Raw genomic sequence first — 18161 nt, 5'->3', positions numbered from 1 at the left:
CTTTTTCAAAGAAGATATGAAATTTTTGAAAATCTCTCCTGGGGGGATTGGTTAGCATCTTTTCTACCTCAATCATGATGTAATTATTTATTGCTAGTATATTAAGTTACTGGAAAATTAAAGGTTTTAACAATCTGGAAACATACAAAAATATGTGAAATATGTGAGAATCTGTTCTCCAAAAAATATAAATCATATTTAAAAGCACTACTTACAGGTTTAGAAAAATCTTTATAGCATGTAGAATTATATCAACAAAATATAAATCATTGTTATGTGTTTGAAGGAACACGGATGTTCCTTCAAACACATACACCTAAATATTATTTTAAAAGAGCCTAAATTACCAGCAAATACATACAATCATAACAGAACTTATGCTTAAGTTAAAATTTAGTTTCATTTTCAGTGAGGAGATACGTTTTCAAAATGTTTTCTCTAGAATGATTTTCTTTATTAAGGCTGGTGCAAATATTTTTTTCAATATACTGTTTGTAAAATTGAAATTGTTTCAACTGTTTAAGCTTATAAAATATTTGATGCTGGTTTGCTTTTCTCTAGGATCTATTTTCAGTATGTGTTATAAGCTGTGCATTTATTCTTCCTTCAATAAATATTCGTTAAGTGCCTATTATGTGCCAGTGTGTTCTTTGTATGTTGTAAGTCATTCTGTGAATAAAGTTTGAGTGAATAGATTTGACCAACAATAAAAAAAAAGCATAGTTACTTGTATCTGTGGTATAATTACTTGCATTTTGAAAAATGAGGAAATTGTTTCTCTGTTTCAAGAGAAATATTTGAAATTATCATTCACATGCACATTTCCTAAAATCAATGTTCTCTCCTTTCAGAATGACTTCGGGGGTCACAGAAGTCTGGTGAATAAGTGGACAACATTCCTGAAAGCTCGACTCATTTGCTCTGTGCCAGGTCCAAATGGCATTGACACTCATTTTGATGAATTGCGTAAGTAACTCATGATACTGGATAGAGAATATTTGTTCAGAATTTGTCATAACCACCAAAATGCAACTTTTCCTAATTTTGTTTTCAAACAGAGGATGTATTCCTTATGAGTTCTAAAGATCCTAAAAATCCAATTGTCTATGGAGTGTTTACAACTTCCAGGTAAACAACTTTTTACTAACTTACTATCAAAGAAACTTCATGTCCTTTAGGTGCTTTTCAGGAATCCATAATTTGGAAAATACATTTTTGAAAGAACATTGGCTTGGCTTAACCTTTGAGCTGTTGTAGATTCTTGGGTGGCTGATGTTATGACGTAAATAGTTAAAAATAAATTTTAGCAGAAATGTCATCACTGTAAATTGAATGATGAAAAATGTATCATAACCTCAGTATAGCTCTGACTTAAAATTTAAATGAAATGTAGAATATTCTGAAAAGCTGAAATCTGAGCTTTGATCAGACTTTGTAGTGCTATAAACTACAGTGGCAACACTCTTTCCTTTCTCTTTTCCTTCTTCCTCCTTCATTCTCTCCCTCCCCTCTTTGTGTCCTTCTTCCTCTTCTCCTCACCCTCCATTCCCCATCTTCCCAAGACACTTGCTGTCAATCAAGCAGCAATTATCTCTTGACTATCACATTCGGTATAAAATTTATATTACCTGGAGTTGTTAAAATTAAACAGACATTAATCCATTTCTTCTGACTTCCTCATTACTTAGGGCAGTGGTTCTCAGACATCCATCTGAGCATCCACGTGAACCACCATGCCCCGCCTCCAGAGTTTCCGAATCAGTAAGATTAGGATGGAGACTACTTTTTCTTCTATTATGAAAATACCATTATTAAATTCTGTAAATATTTACTGAGACTTATTATGTGTTAGGTACCATGAAATACGCAACTGATGTTACAGAAAAGCAACTGGGCCTCTTTCTTCCCTCACGAAGCTTGCATTCTACCAGACATTGTCTATGTGGAGCAGGTTCTAGTAATAGACTCTTATAAACACATGTTTTTCATTTGATATGTTGTATATGTAATTTTCTATGGTGAAAGATTGGTTAAAAGATAAGCATTCCATATTTTAAGTGTGCATGACTGTTTTATATCTTTGTATAAATTCATCTCTCAAGCCGTATTTATATAAGTACAATAAAATGGAAAATTGTGGCAACTCATGGCAAACTTCCAGTTTATTTCAAGGACCTGATTTTTGTCAAGCAAAATGATGGGGATAATTGCTATAATATTACACTTTGAGTAGGATGTAACAGCTACTAACTTAAAACAATTTTCTGAGTTAGGAAGAGATTATTTTAAATGCCTTCACACAAATCACACTCAGTTACTTGCTCTAATGCTTTTGGTCATTTGGGAGTTAAAAATAATATAATGTGACATATCATTTGACATTAACTATTCATTTTCTGCACCAGTTTCAGCTCCTAAAATGACTTCTTAAACATTTTTGCTTGCTTAAAAGTTCTCTGGTTTCAGTATTCATGATGGAGGCTTAACATAGTACCAAAGTTTATGTTTTTATTTCTATTGATATCAAAATTAAATATTGCTTTTTAGAAGATCACGTAGATGTTTTCCCACTGAAGTTTATGTATATTAATGTGTGTACTTCATATCATATGTTGTGTATATGTGATATAAATATATATACTATGAGTATTAATGATGGTTTCAGCTATGCTTCTATTTTGAGCAATCATAATATGTTCTCTTGTGTATTGCCAAAATATATACACATGACTAAAAAATATCACAAGCACTATTTGAGGTTGAATTTATGTTCAAGTTTTGATAATTGACATCTAATAACATTAATAACCTGGAACAACTTAAGAACAGTTGTCTTTCCACTGTATGAAGATGAAAATCTTTTTTTTTTTTTCTGTCTCTCTTTTTTAGTAACATCTTCAAGGGGTCAGCTGTGTGCATGTATAGCATGAGTGATGTGAGAAGGGTGTTCCTTGGTCCATACGCTCACAGGGATGGTCCCAACTATCAGTGGGTGCCTTACCAAGGAAGAGTCCCCTACCCACGACCAGGAACTGTAAGTGGTCTAGGTTTTTAAAATACCAGATGAATAAATTTCTCCTGAAGGTTTATAAAAAGCTGCTACAAGCAGGTGTTAACTATAGATAATGTAAAACAAAGGTACCTTGACTATAAACAAAACAAAGCAGGGATTTTCTGTGATATCGTGGAATTCTGCATTTAAAAGCATGTTCTTTAGAGACATTAGTGGTTAAGCGGTTAAGCTCAGTGCTTACCAGTTATTAATAACCATAATTTTTGAGAAATAGAAACTAAATGGGTAGACTTATTTGTTTTCTTTTCCAAAAGTGGCTTTCATAGAGAATTGAAACAATTAGGATTCATCTGAACTTGTTCTCCCTAGCTAGAATGAAGGCTTCAAGGATTGCCCATTAAATAGGAGGACGAAAAGTTTTAAATCAATACTATTTTCCCATGGGAATGGGACACACCCCTCAAGTAGGTAAGGGAGATGTGCAGGAAAATCTCATAGAACAGGGCCTAGATATTTTAACAGACACTGTCTACTCTCGCTGACCGCTCCTTTTTCCCTCCAGCAACCCTGGGGCACATTCAGGCTTGAAAAAAAATTGGAGAGAACTCAAAATAAAACCAGCTTTGAATCTGCAATTTAAAGTAGGGTGAAAAAAAAAATATGGTAGGAAGCGAGTGAAGTTAGCAGTGATGGCAGAGGTTGTACAATACCTGCACCCAAGTGCAACTGCTCTAATCCTAAGAATCTTTAAGGAAATAATTTCCCGGGATGCAAAAACTTGGGTTTGAAGTTTAGCCATTGCTGTAATTTTACTTCAGTTTGGTTTATTCTGTTAAATTCAAGTAAGTTATGTTTTATACATTTTATTCAATATGGGGATTTTAATCTTACTTTTCTCTTATGAAGCTCTTTATGGGAAAATTGAAAATTTTGCATTTTATAAATATTAATTCTAGCCGGTGGTTCTTGTGGATACAAAACCTGTGTAGGCTTCCAGAAGAATGAACCAATAAGACGAAATATTGATTATATGAAGTAAAATGGGTTTTATGAAAAAGCGCAAGATATTTACTCCATCTCTTAATGGCAGACTGCTTCTACTTTGTTGGTGATGAGTTTTCTAACCCTATGGCTCGTTAAGGCCAGTGTATTCTAAGTAGGACCTGCCTCTAGGTTTCACTTCGACAGCTTTGGTGCAGTTCCTTCAACATGCTAGATGGTGTACTGCCATTTGGAGATACAAAGGTTTTGATCTGAATTTGTACTCAGTATATTTGCAATTAAGGATAGCCATTGGAAATTATTGTGTGCCACACCCTGTTCTAAGAAATTTATATTTATATATTGTATTCAGTAGCACAGCTATTGCTCCCATTTCACAGATGAGGACTCTGAGGCAAAGAGAGGAAGCAGGACTCAGTTGAGGCAGTTTGGTTCAAGAGCTGGTGTTCTCACTCATTATTCAGAATTGTTAAAACATGGCATAAAAAGTCAGCAGTATGCACCAACTGTTAAAGACAGAAGCAGAAAGCATTGCCTAATCTAGGAATCAGGGAGTGGCCAGCAGAAGGGCAAAACACCTAACTCCATGACTAAAATTCATTTGAATGAGTTCATTAATTCTATCAAGTGGCGGCTGAGAATGGCCATTTTGTCAACACTACTGGAGAAAAACATACTAAGTGAAACATATTATGTTACATAAGTAGCTTTATAATTTACTTAAAAAGTAATCCTTTAAATCCTTTGTTGTATTAGTGTATAATTGTGTGTGTCTGTATATACACACACACATATATATACATGCATATATATTCCAAGATAGATGCTCTTCCCGTTTCATAGCAAATTTATTTATTTCATTTCTCATGAATTATTTATGATCTGTATCAAGGTAATGGCAAAGACCATTGATTTCTCCTAAGCCTCTTATAAGATCAAGAACTTCTATTAATTATAGTTCAGCTCCCAAGCTTTTACATTAAATGACAAAAATTACTTAGGCATAAGACAAAAAGCAAGAGGCTGGAGATGTTTTACTTTGAATGCTTTTATCACATAATTAAATGCAGTGAAAAGAGACACAATGGAATCTGAATTTTCTCATTTTTGTTTTATTGCCTTATATGGCGTGTTTATAATTCAGAGGCGATATTATGCCAGTGTACCACAGTGCTTCATTTCTGACTCTCTGTAGCCATCATCTGTTCAACTTGTCCACTTGAATTGGTCAGTTTCATTGCCATGCAGATCATTAAACACTTTTCGTTTTTAAGTTTATTTATTTATTTTGTGAGAGATTGAGCATGAACATGGGAGGCAGAGAGAAAGGACAAGAGGGAGGAACCCAAGCAGGCTCCACACTGTCAGCACAGAGCCCAGTGTGGGGCTCGAACTCAAGAAACATGAAAGCACGATTGGAGCCGAAACCAAGAGTTGGACACTTAACCGTCTGAGCCACCCAGGCACCCCCAGATTATCAAACGCTTTGAATAACACCTTTCCTTACCCCTATAATTAATTTTTAATGAGAGAGTACTGTTGGTACTTTTTGTGTTGCTTTTTCAGGGTTATGTTAGAGGGGTGACTGGGTGGGTCAGTCGGTTAAGCGTCAAACTCTTGATTTCAGCTCAGGTCATGATCTCACGACTCATGGGTTTGAGTCCCGCCTTGGGCTCTGTGCTGACAGTGTGAAGCCTGTTTGGGATTCTCTCTCTCCCTTTCTCTCTGCTCCTCCCCAACGCACGCATGTGCTCCCCCTCTCTCTTTCTCAAAATAAATAAACTTACAGAAGAAAAGAATAGTTTATGTTGTCTCTTAGCTTAACAAGAGCCTTTGCATTTTAGCATGATGCCCTGGGGGGAAAATTTATCCAAGAAAATTTTTCTGAGATTCTCTAATCTGATTATTAATTGGATTTAGTTGTAACATATTCCATTTCTTATTCCAAATACTTTATCCTATCAGTAGAATATATTAGTTGCCACTAAAAGAGCATCAGACTCCCATACACTGAATTCATTAGATGCATTTGTAGTTTTAGGTAAAAAATGGTGACACAACTAAATCCCATTGAGACTTAAATTACATTTAGGAAAAAAATACTCTATATTACATCTATTAATTTAAGTAATATTGTTTTTTAGTTTATCAGTTACTTAATTTTAAAGAAATAATGACAGGTTAGATTTAGTTTATGACTATTGAGGTTACAAATTATTATATAATTTGTAATTATATTCACTATATTTTAATCAAAAACTATTCTTCTCTTTATCTTAATAGTGTCCCAGTAAAACATTTGGTGGATTTGACTCTACAAAAGACCTTCCTGATGATGTTATAACATTTGCAAGAAGTCATCCAGCTATGTACAATCCAGTGTTTCCTATTAATAACCGCCCAATAATGATCAAAACAGATGTCAGTTATCAGTTTACACAAATTGTGGTAGATCGAGTGGATGCAGAAGATGGCCAGTATGATGTTATGTTTATTGGAACAGGTAAATGTTTTTAATTTTAGCCCCGAATTTCCTTGTAGACCGTTAACTTACTGAGTAAACTAGGAACTGAGGGAAGTTTTTAGAGTTGCTGTCAAGATAGAGTTAATCTCTAATAAATGACTAAAAAACCTGAACATCCACCATGACAATGCGTTATTAAAAAGTAATAATTTGAGGTATATTAATTTAAACAAAATCTCCTTTTCAATCAAAAGTTGATTAATGCAATCAAGTAAGGCTAATGATTAGGTAAACAATGTCTAGAAGTGAATCATAACTCTTTTCTGTCCATTGACTTTTTAGAACAATGATGTATTTTCAAACCATGCATAAAACTCCCAAGACATTCGATAATGTTTCTGGGCTATATTGATGCAAAATTACCTAACTTTAAAATTATCATGGGACGCCTGGGTGGCTCAGTCCATTAAGCGTCTGACTTCGGCTCAGGTCATGATCTCACGGTCCGTGAGTTCGAGCCCTGCATCGGGCTCTGTGCTGACAGATCAGAGCCTGGAGCCTGCTTCGGATTTTGTGTGTCTCTCTCTCTCTGACCCTCCCCCATTCATGCTCTCTCTCTGTCTCAAAAATAAACAAACATTAGAAAAAAAAGTATAGGATGGAAATCTTGTACAAAATAAATTTTGGCAATAAAATTTGTTTAGTGTTTTTGCCATACAATGGGAGAAAACAAAACAAAATAAAAATTTCATCAGTTGAAGAACAAAATGGACCATAAGAATCATCAGATAAATTTTAGGTTCATTTCTACAGAAATTTAACAATACATTTTTACTAACTCCATGATTAGAAACAAACTTTTTGCATATATATTTTCAGAATGAATCCCATTGTATTATGACATATTTTCCCCCTACTCTCTTTATTAATACTATTTTGAAAGCACCAGTTACAAACCTGAAACTTGCTATTTAGGGTCAGATTCCAAGGCAATAAATTCCTAGTCTCCATTAGCATTGTTAACTGACATAAATCAGTGGGAAGCAGAGTGACTGCTCCACTGAAACCTTGTATAATAGCATGTATATTCCCTTGGTGAGAAACAGAAAAAAAAATTAATTAACTACAGGGGAATGGCAACTGTGTGGTAAGTGCCTTAAAGACTTAAAGTCTTATAATGAAATTGTGAAATACTTATATTTTCAGGTGTAACAGTGTCAGGTTCTGAGCAATAGAGTGCAGTCTACTTTTATGAGTGAGAACATTTACCAAATTGTAGAATCCCAAAGAGACTCCAAGTTTGATAAAAGGCAGTGAATTCCAAGTATCAACTTCTGGTTATATAAATCTTTAGAAACTGTAAGTTGGTAGGATTTGTCTTCAGTAAATATTAGTTTACCATTTAATGTCAAAGTATAATCAGATCTATCTACAGAGTAATTAAGTTTATTCAATAATGTCACACTTACCTTTTTTTTCACCTCTGGCCTAAACATGTTGAGAAGTCCCTCACTCACTGTCAATGAAGCAAAAGCTTGCTTCTGGCTATTTGACCAAAGAAATCCAATCATGAGTTTTTAATTCCTTTTGGACACAGGCTATCTTTAAAGGGACCAATTTCATGAGAATATTGAATGTCTGAAGATGCGGATGGCTATTGGTCAGTACAGACCAGGGTCATCTGTCAACAAAGTAAATTGATTATAGTAATTTTATCTTTTAACTGGGTTGCACATCACAGTGTATTGATCCTAGTTGAGTAATCTGATTCAATTTGTGTGAAATTGTTTGAAATACTACTCAGTAAAACTAGATCTGGAACACAGATAAAGTTATGTTTGGATACTGGAAACCCATCAGAGGCACTGAGTAGATTAACCTAATTTACCTTTAATCTTTGGTGTTATGAGTAGTCTAAAGTCCTATAAACATAAAAGTAACCTCTTAACAGAGGGCACTTTTTTCACTTTACAAGGGATACACAGCAATTTTTCTTTCTTTCTTCTTCTTTTTTTTGCCTCACTAGCAACTTTTCTTATCTCACATAGCACATCATATTGATGCCCCGAAAATGGCTATCAATGGTTATTCACTGAATACAGTAAATGATTTTTCTGGTGTGGCTTATTCTTTACTGGTATGATTCTTCTTTTCAAATAATGAGTCAGTTGAACTTGATTAAAATGAGCCAGTTGAAGCTAAAAATAATTGATCAGCTGATCAGAACTGGAATGTTGAAGAGTCCATACCGGAAAAATAATATCTTCTAAACACAATTTAGGGTAAAAGCGACAGCTCTTTTCCTTGAAACAACTTGTCTTTTCACAATGAAAATTAGAATAAACAATCCTTTAAATCTCTATACAATGTATTCAGTTTAATAGTTTTTATGATATATGCTCTGGAATTTAAATTTCTTTAATACTCTAAAACTGATTATTCAAGACATTAATCAGACCAGTTTGTTAACCAAAGTTGATTAATCAATATTGAGCAACTACCAGAACAAGTAATCCAAGGTGTTTATTTTGTGAAATCAAGTTATTGTCATTCATCACTTAATGGTCATTGAGCTGTCTTTAGGGGCCTATAAGTACTACAGGCTTCCAGGTGCCTGGGGAATGAGCAGCAGGTTCTGAGGCTTCACTACTTCTGTTGCTGGACAACATTCCTTGCATTTTGCATCTATATTAAATCTTCACAGGTAGTCCCAGATTTCACAACAAAAGTGGAAAAACTTGCTATATCAACTGGCATTATTTTTTTTTAGTTTTTTTTTTCCTGAGACACCTGACAATAGAGATTAAAAATTTTAAAAAATATAATTCAACCTAGTGATTAGTATGTGTGTATGTGTGTATATATATGTGTGTATATATATATACATTTAATTTTGCAATTTCAGGATAAAACCATCTTCAAAGCTTCATATATTTCTGAAAATTCAGCTATTTTCATTGCACAGCTATGTTCACACTTTATCTAGTTGCATGTAATGCATTTGAATATATATTTTACCAGTGCTGTAACAAAAAAAAAAAAAAAAAGGAAAGACTGAGGTCAAAATGTACTTCCTGGTCAAATACTATTTCCATTCATGAACATTAACCTTTGTTCAGATCTATTTAAACTGTGTTCTCCTCCTCCACTTTCTTTCAAAGATGTTGGGACCGTTCTTAAAGTAGTTTCAATTCCTAAGGAGACTTGGCATGATTTAGAAGAAGTTCTGCTGGAAGAAATGACAGTTTTTCGGGTGAGTGCTGCTTAATTTCAAGTGTCAACAAGTTCACTTGTATGTCTTTCCCCCAGGACAGCTGCACACTGAACTTGGTATGGACAAGTAGTCTAGCATACCCTTCTAATTAGCTTGTCAATTAGAAAGCCAGACACTAGTCAAAATAAACCTTGAAACTTTCAATGCTAATTAAATCTAAAAATGTAAAGAAATATATTCTTGGCTCATATTTTGTTTTCTCAATAATAAAATATGTGATTTACATTTTACACTATTTATGTAGGTTACCTCACTGAATAAACTCATGTTGCTCCCTGCCCCCCACCCCCCAATCTCCTCTTTCATGCTTTAGGATATAACTGGAATGATAGGTAACTTCCATGAGTGTATTAAGAGAAAAATACACTCAGAATGATAGGGGAATGAAGACATTGCAGTCATTTTTTTTTGCTTATTCATGAATTGTTTTATCATATTTTCTTAAAGAAATAATTTGTTAGCAAAAAAAGTTTGAGGTGTTTAGATCACCGGTGACAAATTTGTTATGGGTTCCTAGTCTACGCACTTAAGGAATGTATAGATACCTGTTCCTTTGTCCAGGATCATGGACGGCCCGGGTAAATTTATATAGGACTGGGGGTAGAGGCAGCAGAATATGGGTTGAAGTGAGAACAGAGAACTGAAGTAATATAACATACACCATAATGCCTGTTGTTTCTTTTAGATAACGTGCTAATAGGGGAGAGTGTAAATCTAAGCACACCTTGATATGAATTATTTATGAATTTTGACAGGGAAATAGATGCCTATAAGAAGTGTTATTTCAATTTTTTATAAAAGAATAATGCAAACATTGAGACATTTATAATGGCAAAATAAAGTGGAATTAGATGACAAAAAATGAGAAAACATTGGATCTAGTCTCACAACTTAAAATTATCTCATTTAGTCTCCAGGTGTTCCAGATACTTTAAATTTGTCACTTGTCTTAAATATTTTAATTGCGAGCAAAGACTTCCTAAGACTTTTCGTAGCCCCGTATTTCTAGACCATTTTGTTTAACCCGGTAGGGCTCTTGCTCACTATTCAGTAACATTTTGAAGAGAAAGTAGAATATGGCAAGTTCTTAATATATATTCACATAATTAAAATTATGATTAGCATTGAAACAAATCACTGGTGAATCAAGACATAGGTATCCTATAATAACAAAACAGTGTTCTGGTGGAAGGACTTTAGGCTCTTCAGTCACATCTACATAGCATTTTTTGGAAACACATGTATGGTCTCTTTGAGCTTCCCCATCAGTGAAATGGCTGATTTAATACCTACTTCACAAGGAAGCTAGGAATCTGATTTTGGCTCAGGTCATGATGTCACAGTTTGTAAGTTTGAGACCTGCATAGGGTGAGCTCGAGCCTCGCTTCATCTGCACATGAGCCCCGCTTCGGGTGAGGTCATGCCCTCTTTCAGGTGAGCTCATGCCCGCTTTGGGTGAGCCCACTTCTCTCTCTCTCTGTCCCTTGTGGGATTGTCTCTCTCTCTCTCTCTCTCTCTCTCTGCCCCCCCCCACCCCTCACTCACTTGTGCCCTCTCTCTTTGTCAAAAAACAAAATAAAACAAAGAAGCTAGAAGAATTAGAGACCCTTACATAAAGCATCCAGGGTAGTGCCAGGTACCATGCTCAAAATTTTATTAATACATGTTTATTGTTTTAGAGTATTATTCATGCTTATTGTTTTACATTGAAAGTAAGCCACATTTCCAGTAGACTTTTCTATTAATTTTTGGGTTAAGTCTTGAAAATAATAAATATCATCACAATCCTATTCTGACTTTTAAAATCATATATTTTGGCCTTATTTTATGTCTATTATAGAGTAATAACTAATCACTCTTGTTCACTAATCACAAACTTGTTCCTGTTTCAGTTTCAGTATTTATACATTGATACACTAGCCTATGAATTCAAAAATACATTTATCCAAATGGACTGTATTAACAATATAGAGTCCATCTATGTTTACCAAATTACAAGCACTAAGAGGTGAATAAGCAGCGTGCTGTCTTGTGTTCAATAGCACACAATTGTTGTGTCTCTGGAGCCTAAAATATGTTTTCGACCAGTATCTATTAAATGAATGAAGGAATCAGTATTTTTTTTTATTAAAATCCAAGTTAGTTAACATATAGTGTAATAATGGTTTCAAGAGTAGAATTGAATGACTCATCACTTACATATAACACCCAGTGCTCACCCCAACAAGTGTCCTCCTTAAAGCCCATCACCCATTTAGCCCATCCCCCCCGACACCCCACCAGCAACCCTGAGTTTGTTCTCTGTATTTAAGAGTCTCTTATGGTTTGCCTCCCTCGCTGTTTTTATCTTATTTTTCCTTCCCTTCCCCTATGTTCCTCTGTCTTGTTGCTTAAATTCCACATGTAAACGAAATCATACAATACTTATCTTTCTCTGACTGACTTATTGTGCTTAGCATAATACCCTCTAGTTCCATCCATGTTGTTGCAAATGACAAAATTTCATTCTTTTTGATCACTGAGTAATACTCCATTAATCAGTATGGGTGAGAAAATGAACTATGAGAAATTAAAGATTTGTGGTATTCCTCAGGGAGCCCATACTTAAAGTGAGGTGCCAGAATATGTGGAAAACAGACCGGAAATAGCAGCAAGTTATCCCATTGATTATATCCCATAGAATCTCTAGCGGAAAGAAAAAATTTTTACCAACTCTCTCTATTTAGAAATTTATATCACAAATGAAGTTATAGGAGATACTGAAATACTATGTTAGCTTAAAAATATCTTTATTAATTCCAGAAACTCTTACTTTTGTATTTGCCATGGTTCCTTTGTGAGTTTTCCTTTAGTTGTTGTATATTTTATTACCTGTGCCTCTAGGATTTTAAGTCTGCATTTCACATCTCAGCTATGTTCTTTAGTACGTTACTAAAATTCTAGTTTAAAAAGGTGTTCATGTAAGCTAATCTGTTAAATGATGTAACAAAATCTTAAAAGGTTGAAAGCCAACAGTCTTACACTCACAAATATTTAATATCTATTAGATTTTAATATCTTGCAGTTTCCAGGGAAATATGTAACTGAATTAAACCTATGATCACTACTGAGTGACATTTTTGTGGTTTTTAAGATATCATCAGAAAGGTTACTAATCATTCTGTAACAGATATAAGTAGGTAATATGCTGGTATGGAAGTGATTTTTTTGTGAGTTTACGATTTTGTAAAAAGATTGCAACCTGGGACACATCTCCTTCCATAGATAAATGTCCCAGTTCTCTCCCATATTCTATGCTATGCATTATTGTCATTATTATTTCTTTGGCACTCAAGTAGACAAAACATATTTGGGCAGAGTTTAGAGAAATGTTTACTTTTAACATTCTATTCTATCAGGCAGAGTTCATACATATATTATGGTCTAGCAATTGGAATATTTCACTGTCAAACTTTGTTTAATTTTGTAGTGGGAGGAAAAAAAACACAACACATTAAAGCAATTGCTATATACAGTGAAACAAGCAGAGATATGTTACAGTTTCTATATTTCTATTTAAGCCTTACATGTCATTCCATTTAATATAAAATAAAATTAAAAAGTGTTAAGCTGAGCATAACAGTATTTTGGCAAAGTAAATAGACAAGGAACAAATTTAGACTCATGTTAGTATCTGATACTCTTGGATTTTAATGTCAACCAACAAGTTAATTTTACCAAAATATCATCCCTAGGAGACCATATTCATTATGTGTCCTTGCTATGCTGAATAACCAAACTTCATATAAAAGCCTGAATTAAAGCCAGTACTGTATCCTTTGCCATCTTGAGATTGGTTTTAGGAAAACACCCTGGCTAATCACAGAACATTTCAGTGGTTTCAGTGATATCCAAGATACTTTTTTTTTTATTCTGGGTGAAATAAAATCCCAATCAAAGTATAGAAAGAAAAATATCCCTCAGTAATAAAAATTTCCATTTTGGAATAAAATTTTAATAGGTAATAAGAGGTGAAATAAAATTGGCATTGGTATAAGACTCGAGAAATGATTTTAAATTGCCGTTACATATTCAAAATGGTATAGAAGTACTAAGATGCAAACTTAATTCCAAATATTACTTGGAATCATAAATGTGTATTTGGACCATATTTACTATGTGATTCTGAACAACTTGATTAAAGTCAAGCAAGCCTCAATCTCAAATTTTTAAAGTTTTTTAAAAATTAATTTTACTAGTAAATTAATATTACTAGTAAGGTATTAACAATAGCTATTGTTAACTAATTATACAAATGAAAATCTCTTTAAAATTCTTGAAAGGGGCGCCTGGGTGGCTCAGTCAGTTAAGCGTCCGACTTCGGCTCAGGCCATGATGTCACACTTCGTGGGTTCAAGCCCCGTGACAGGCTCTGTGCTGACAGCTCAGAGCCTGGAGCCTGTTTCAGTCTGTGTCTCCCTCTCTCTCTGCCCCTCCCCCGTTCATGCTCTGTCTCTCCCTGTCTCAAAAATAAATAAAATGTTAAAAAAAATTAAAAAAATAAATAAATAAAATTCTTGAAAAAGCTCACGTCTATAACTTACTTAAAAATATTCAAAAGTTGTAAACCTAGACATTTGCTGATTTTCACTTTACTCAGTATGGAATCTTCTTTCCTGCAAGGAAGGTTTTACTTTTTGACAGAGGAGTGTTACATCAAGAGGCAGTGCATTTAGCACCACGGGTTTTATTTATAGTCCTATTGACTGCAAAGGATTGCAAGGTAGTTACACTGATAACGCATGCATTTTAAACTCAATTTATGCAATGTTCCATGAACAGCTGAGCTAACAAATGAAAGAGTTTAATTTTCATTCAAATGTAAAACATAATTGATGCTTTCCAAAACCTAGTCTGTTAACTCATTCTGAAGGAGCATCCGCATGCTTTAGCATCCAGGGAGTCATGTCAGATTCTCCTGGGATCAGCAGGTTGAAAAGCTCTGCAAGTGAGAAAGTTTAATAAGGACTGGATTAAAATATCTGCAAAATAAAAAATAAAAAAAAATAAAATAGAGTAAATTAGAGTCATAGAAAATCTTGAAAAGATGCTAAGTTTTTAATTTCATTTTTACTTGAACACTAATTAACTTTGCAATCGAAACCAGTTTCATGAAAAAATGCTTATGAAGCTACATCTGTTTTAAATGGAAGTCATATTCACCACCAGTTCTTTCTCAGAAAAAGAAATATAGCTTATTTAAATGGATGTCATCTTAATATATTGTCTATTAAAATTCAACAGCGTACAGCAAATAGCACATTCTATTCCAAACTGTTATTAATTTCCTGGCCTAAAAAATAAATAAAATTATTTTAATTAAGAGATCCTAGCATCTTAATTTAAGAATTTTGAAATCATAATATGGTACAATAGAGTTTGGTTGTGTATTAGGGTTTGTTTTGTTTTACAATTTGTGTATCAAATAATTTATTTTCATCTACTTATAGATGTTTAATTTTTTTTTTGTCAGTGATCATGAAATGCCTAAATATTAATCAGGTTCACCATTACATAGTTGCACTTAGGTTTTTACAAGAAACTAGACATAGCTAACTTTCACTTCAATTATACTAGCATTAATTCTCTATCCCAAAAGCACTTTCCTTGCACTTTGGCTGTAAAATTTATTTCATGAAAGTCTACGTGAAGTTAGCTGCTTACATAAGTACATAACTATTTATCATGTGAAACTGTTGGAATGGAAGAAATTGCTGTGGAAAATTTTCCTAACTCCTTCAAATTGTCTGTTTGGGTTCATTGATTCCAATACTATACAGACCTAAATACAGTAGGCAATTTTGTCTTTTAAAGCTGAAAATCTGTGATGAATTGTCCCCTTGATTTTTGTGATTTGATGGTACCAAATTTTAAAGATATCTCCACAGAGAAAAAATTGGTGGGTATGCCAAGACATCATAGCTGTCTTTCTGACTGATAATCCTATAGAAAGGTCTTATTTTTAATTTCACTAATTTATGCTATGGAAATGGGAAATAATGGGAAATCTCTAAATTGTTAATTTACATTCTAAGTCATTTGTTTCATTTGTGTCTCTGGCAAGTTGTCTTAAATTTGGTAGGAATATCCTGTGATCAGTTTAGATATCTGAGTTTGAAGTGAAAATCTGCAATTCTGTAGCATAGAGGGGGTAATTAAAACCACAAGAGTGGATGAGCTACCAGGAAAAGAATGTAGCATCCAAAGGAGAGTGGAAAGGAGCAGGCAAAGGAAGGCAAACAGATGAGGAATGGCTGAAGGATGAGAAGACTGTGAAAAAGGCTAAGAATAAATAGTGGAGCTGTAACGCATTGGGCTCCTGGGTGGCTCAGTGGGTTGGGTGTCAACTCTGCATTTCATCTCAGGCCATGATCCCAGGTTTGTGGGATCAAGCCCCACATCCATCCAGCTCTGAGCTGAGCCTGGAATCTGCTTAAGATTCTCTCTCTTTCCCTCCGTTCCCTCTGCCCGTCTTCCCACTTTGCTGCCACTTTGCTCATGCTCTCTCGCTCTTAAAAAAAAAAAAAAGAGAGAGAGAGTTCCAAGGCATAATGAAATTTAATAGAGGAAGCAGTCAAAAAGAAATGAGCAGTCAATAGTGCCATGTCAAACAAAAAAAGTCCAGTAATAATAATATAGACTGAAAGTGTTCATTCACTAATACAGCTCATTAGTGATTTCTGCTTCTAAGAATCATAGGCCACCTCCCCAGGGGAGGGGATAGCCTCAGTGTGCTGAGAAATCAGTAACACTGAATGGGACATGAACAACACAATACATATTTTGAAAGATTTTTCCGCTTAACTTAAAAGATTAAGGAAAGACCTTTTTAAAAGATGCCTGTCTTTATTTCAGACAAATTAAGTGGAAGGAACAGAATGTACTGGGGAAAGTGGAAGAGATAGAAAGGAACTAGAGAATTTAGTAGAGCATTAATTCATTTATTCATTCACTAACTCATTAATTCATTCATTTAACAGATTTTATTGAGAACCTACAAATACCAGAAACAATCCCAGGTGCTAGGAATGTGGCAGTGAATGAAACAACCAAAACCCCTGTCCTAAATTCCAGTGAGGGGCAGGGGGTAGTGAGGGGTGAGTTGTGGAGACAAACTGGAAAGAGAAATAAGAGATGCCTCCTCTGTCCCTCCTTCTATCCTGCTATCCCTACCTCCAACACAGCCTCACTGTGTGCCCCAGGACTTCTCTGACACCAGGCAAAAGGACAGGAGTCACAACTGGAAGTATGGGAGATTTAACACCCCCGTGGGCATCTAATGAGTAATGGAATGAATCCGTTGTTTTCTTGGTATAAATCTCAGTGGACAATCTTGAGAGTAATTGTCTATTGTCCTCAGATTTTCTCTCAGTGGTGACTTCCATAACACATCTTTTTTTGACTTTTTCTCCTTCTTCTTAAACCTTAACTCTTCACTCCTACCCCCTACCTACAGATAAGAATTTACCTCAACACTACTTTCAGGTGTGACAGGAAATTCATAAGACACAAGATAAATGTTATATTTATATCGTGTATATGTTATATACATATATTTATATACACATAAATGTTGTATGTATATATATATTTCCAGATTGTGATAAGCACAAGGGAAAAAACCAAAGCAAATAAAGAATATGAGCAGCGTGTGTGTGCCTGTGTGTGTGTATAAAAGAGAGACAGAAGGAATGAGGGAGAAATTTGAATAAACACTGTGCGCCAAGCACATTTGTAAAGTACTTTATATTTATTAACTCATTTAACCTTTTCTTCAATCCTACAAGGAAGATACCCTCATACTCATTTTTCAGAGGCGAAAACTGAATTACAAAGAGGTTACATGCATCCCCTGCCATCAAACTTTAGGCCAGGTTTGCATATGCAGTTGCAGAATCCAACTCTTTACACTTTGTTCAGGGTCCTACTTAGTGAGGCCTTTTAAGATTATTCTCCCACCTGTGCCTCTTTTTTCTTTCTCATCAGCCACCTCTGAAACCCCTAAGCAATAGCGTTCTTAGTGTTTAGTTTGTCATTGATGAAAGATACGATGGAGTACAGTTCAATGAAAGTAAATCAGAGAGAATATAAGCAATTATGTTCAGGTGAATAGGTTGTTGGTGGTCTAAGTTAACCAAAGAAAGTTATTTTTTATAGCAATTATCTGTGTTCATGATAGGCTTCAGTAGAACACTTAACAAATATATTGGTGGTCAATACTTCCCTAGTTATCATTTTTCTAGATTAGCCTGTTGATAGAAATTGAAGAGATCTTGTGCTCTGACAAAAATGTACAGTGTAGGCCTTCATACAATAAGCAGTCAGTTTGAAAAAATAAATGTTAAAAAAAGTTTTTTTTGAAATAAGCA

The 18161-nt window shown here is 34.4% G+C and overlaps 1 protein-coding gene across 2 annotated transcripts in view; it reads left to right on the top strand.

Moving 5' to 3' along the window:
• SEMA3A (semaphorin 3A) overlaps positions 1-18161 on the top strand; it is a 468512-nt gene that overhangs the window by 422060 nt on the left and 28291 nt on the right. For both annotated transcript variants that reach the window (XM_047850777.1, XM_047850776.1), the window contains 5 exons: positions 852-966; positions 1059-1128; positions 2890-3034; positions 6299-6518; positions 9641-9732. In XM_047850777.1, coding sequence (XP_047706733.1) covers positions 852-966; positions 1059-1128; positions 2890-3034; positions 6299-6518; positions 9641-9732 — 642 coding nt within the window. The remainder of the gene's footprint in view (positions 1-851; positions 967-1058; positions 1129-2889; positions 3035-6298; positions 6519-9640; positions 9733-18161) is intronic.

Source organism: Prionailurus viverrinus, chromosome A2 (assembly GCF_022837055.1).
Source record: "Prionailurus viverrinus isolate Anna chromosome A2, UM_Priviv_1.0, whole genome shotgun sequence".
Taxonomy (NCBI): Eukaryota; Metazoa; Chordata; class Mammalia; order Carnivora; family Felidae; genus Prionailurus; species Prionailurus viverrinus.
The sequence above is the reverse complement of the archived record's forward strand: the minus strand, read 5'-3'. Positions and strand labels throughout refer to the sequence as shown.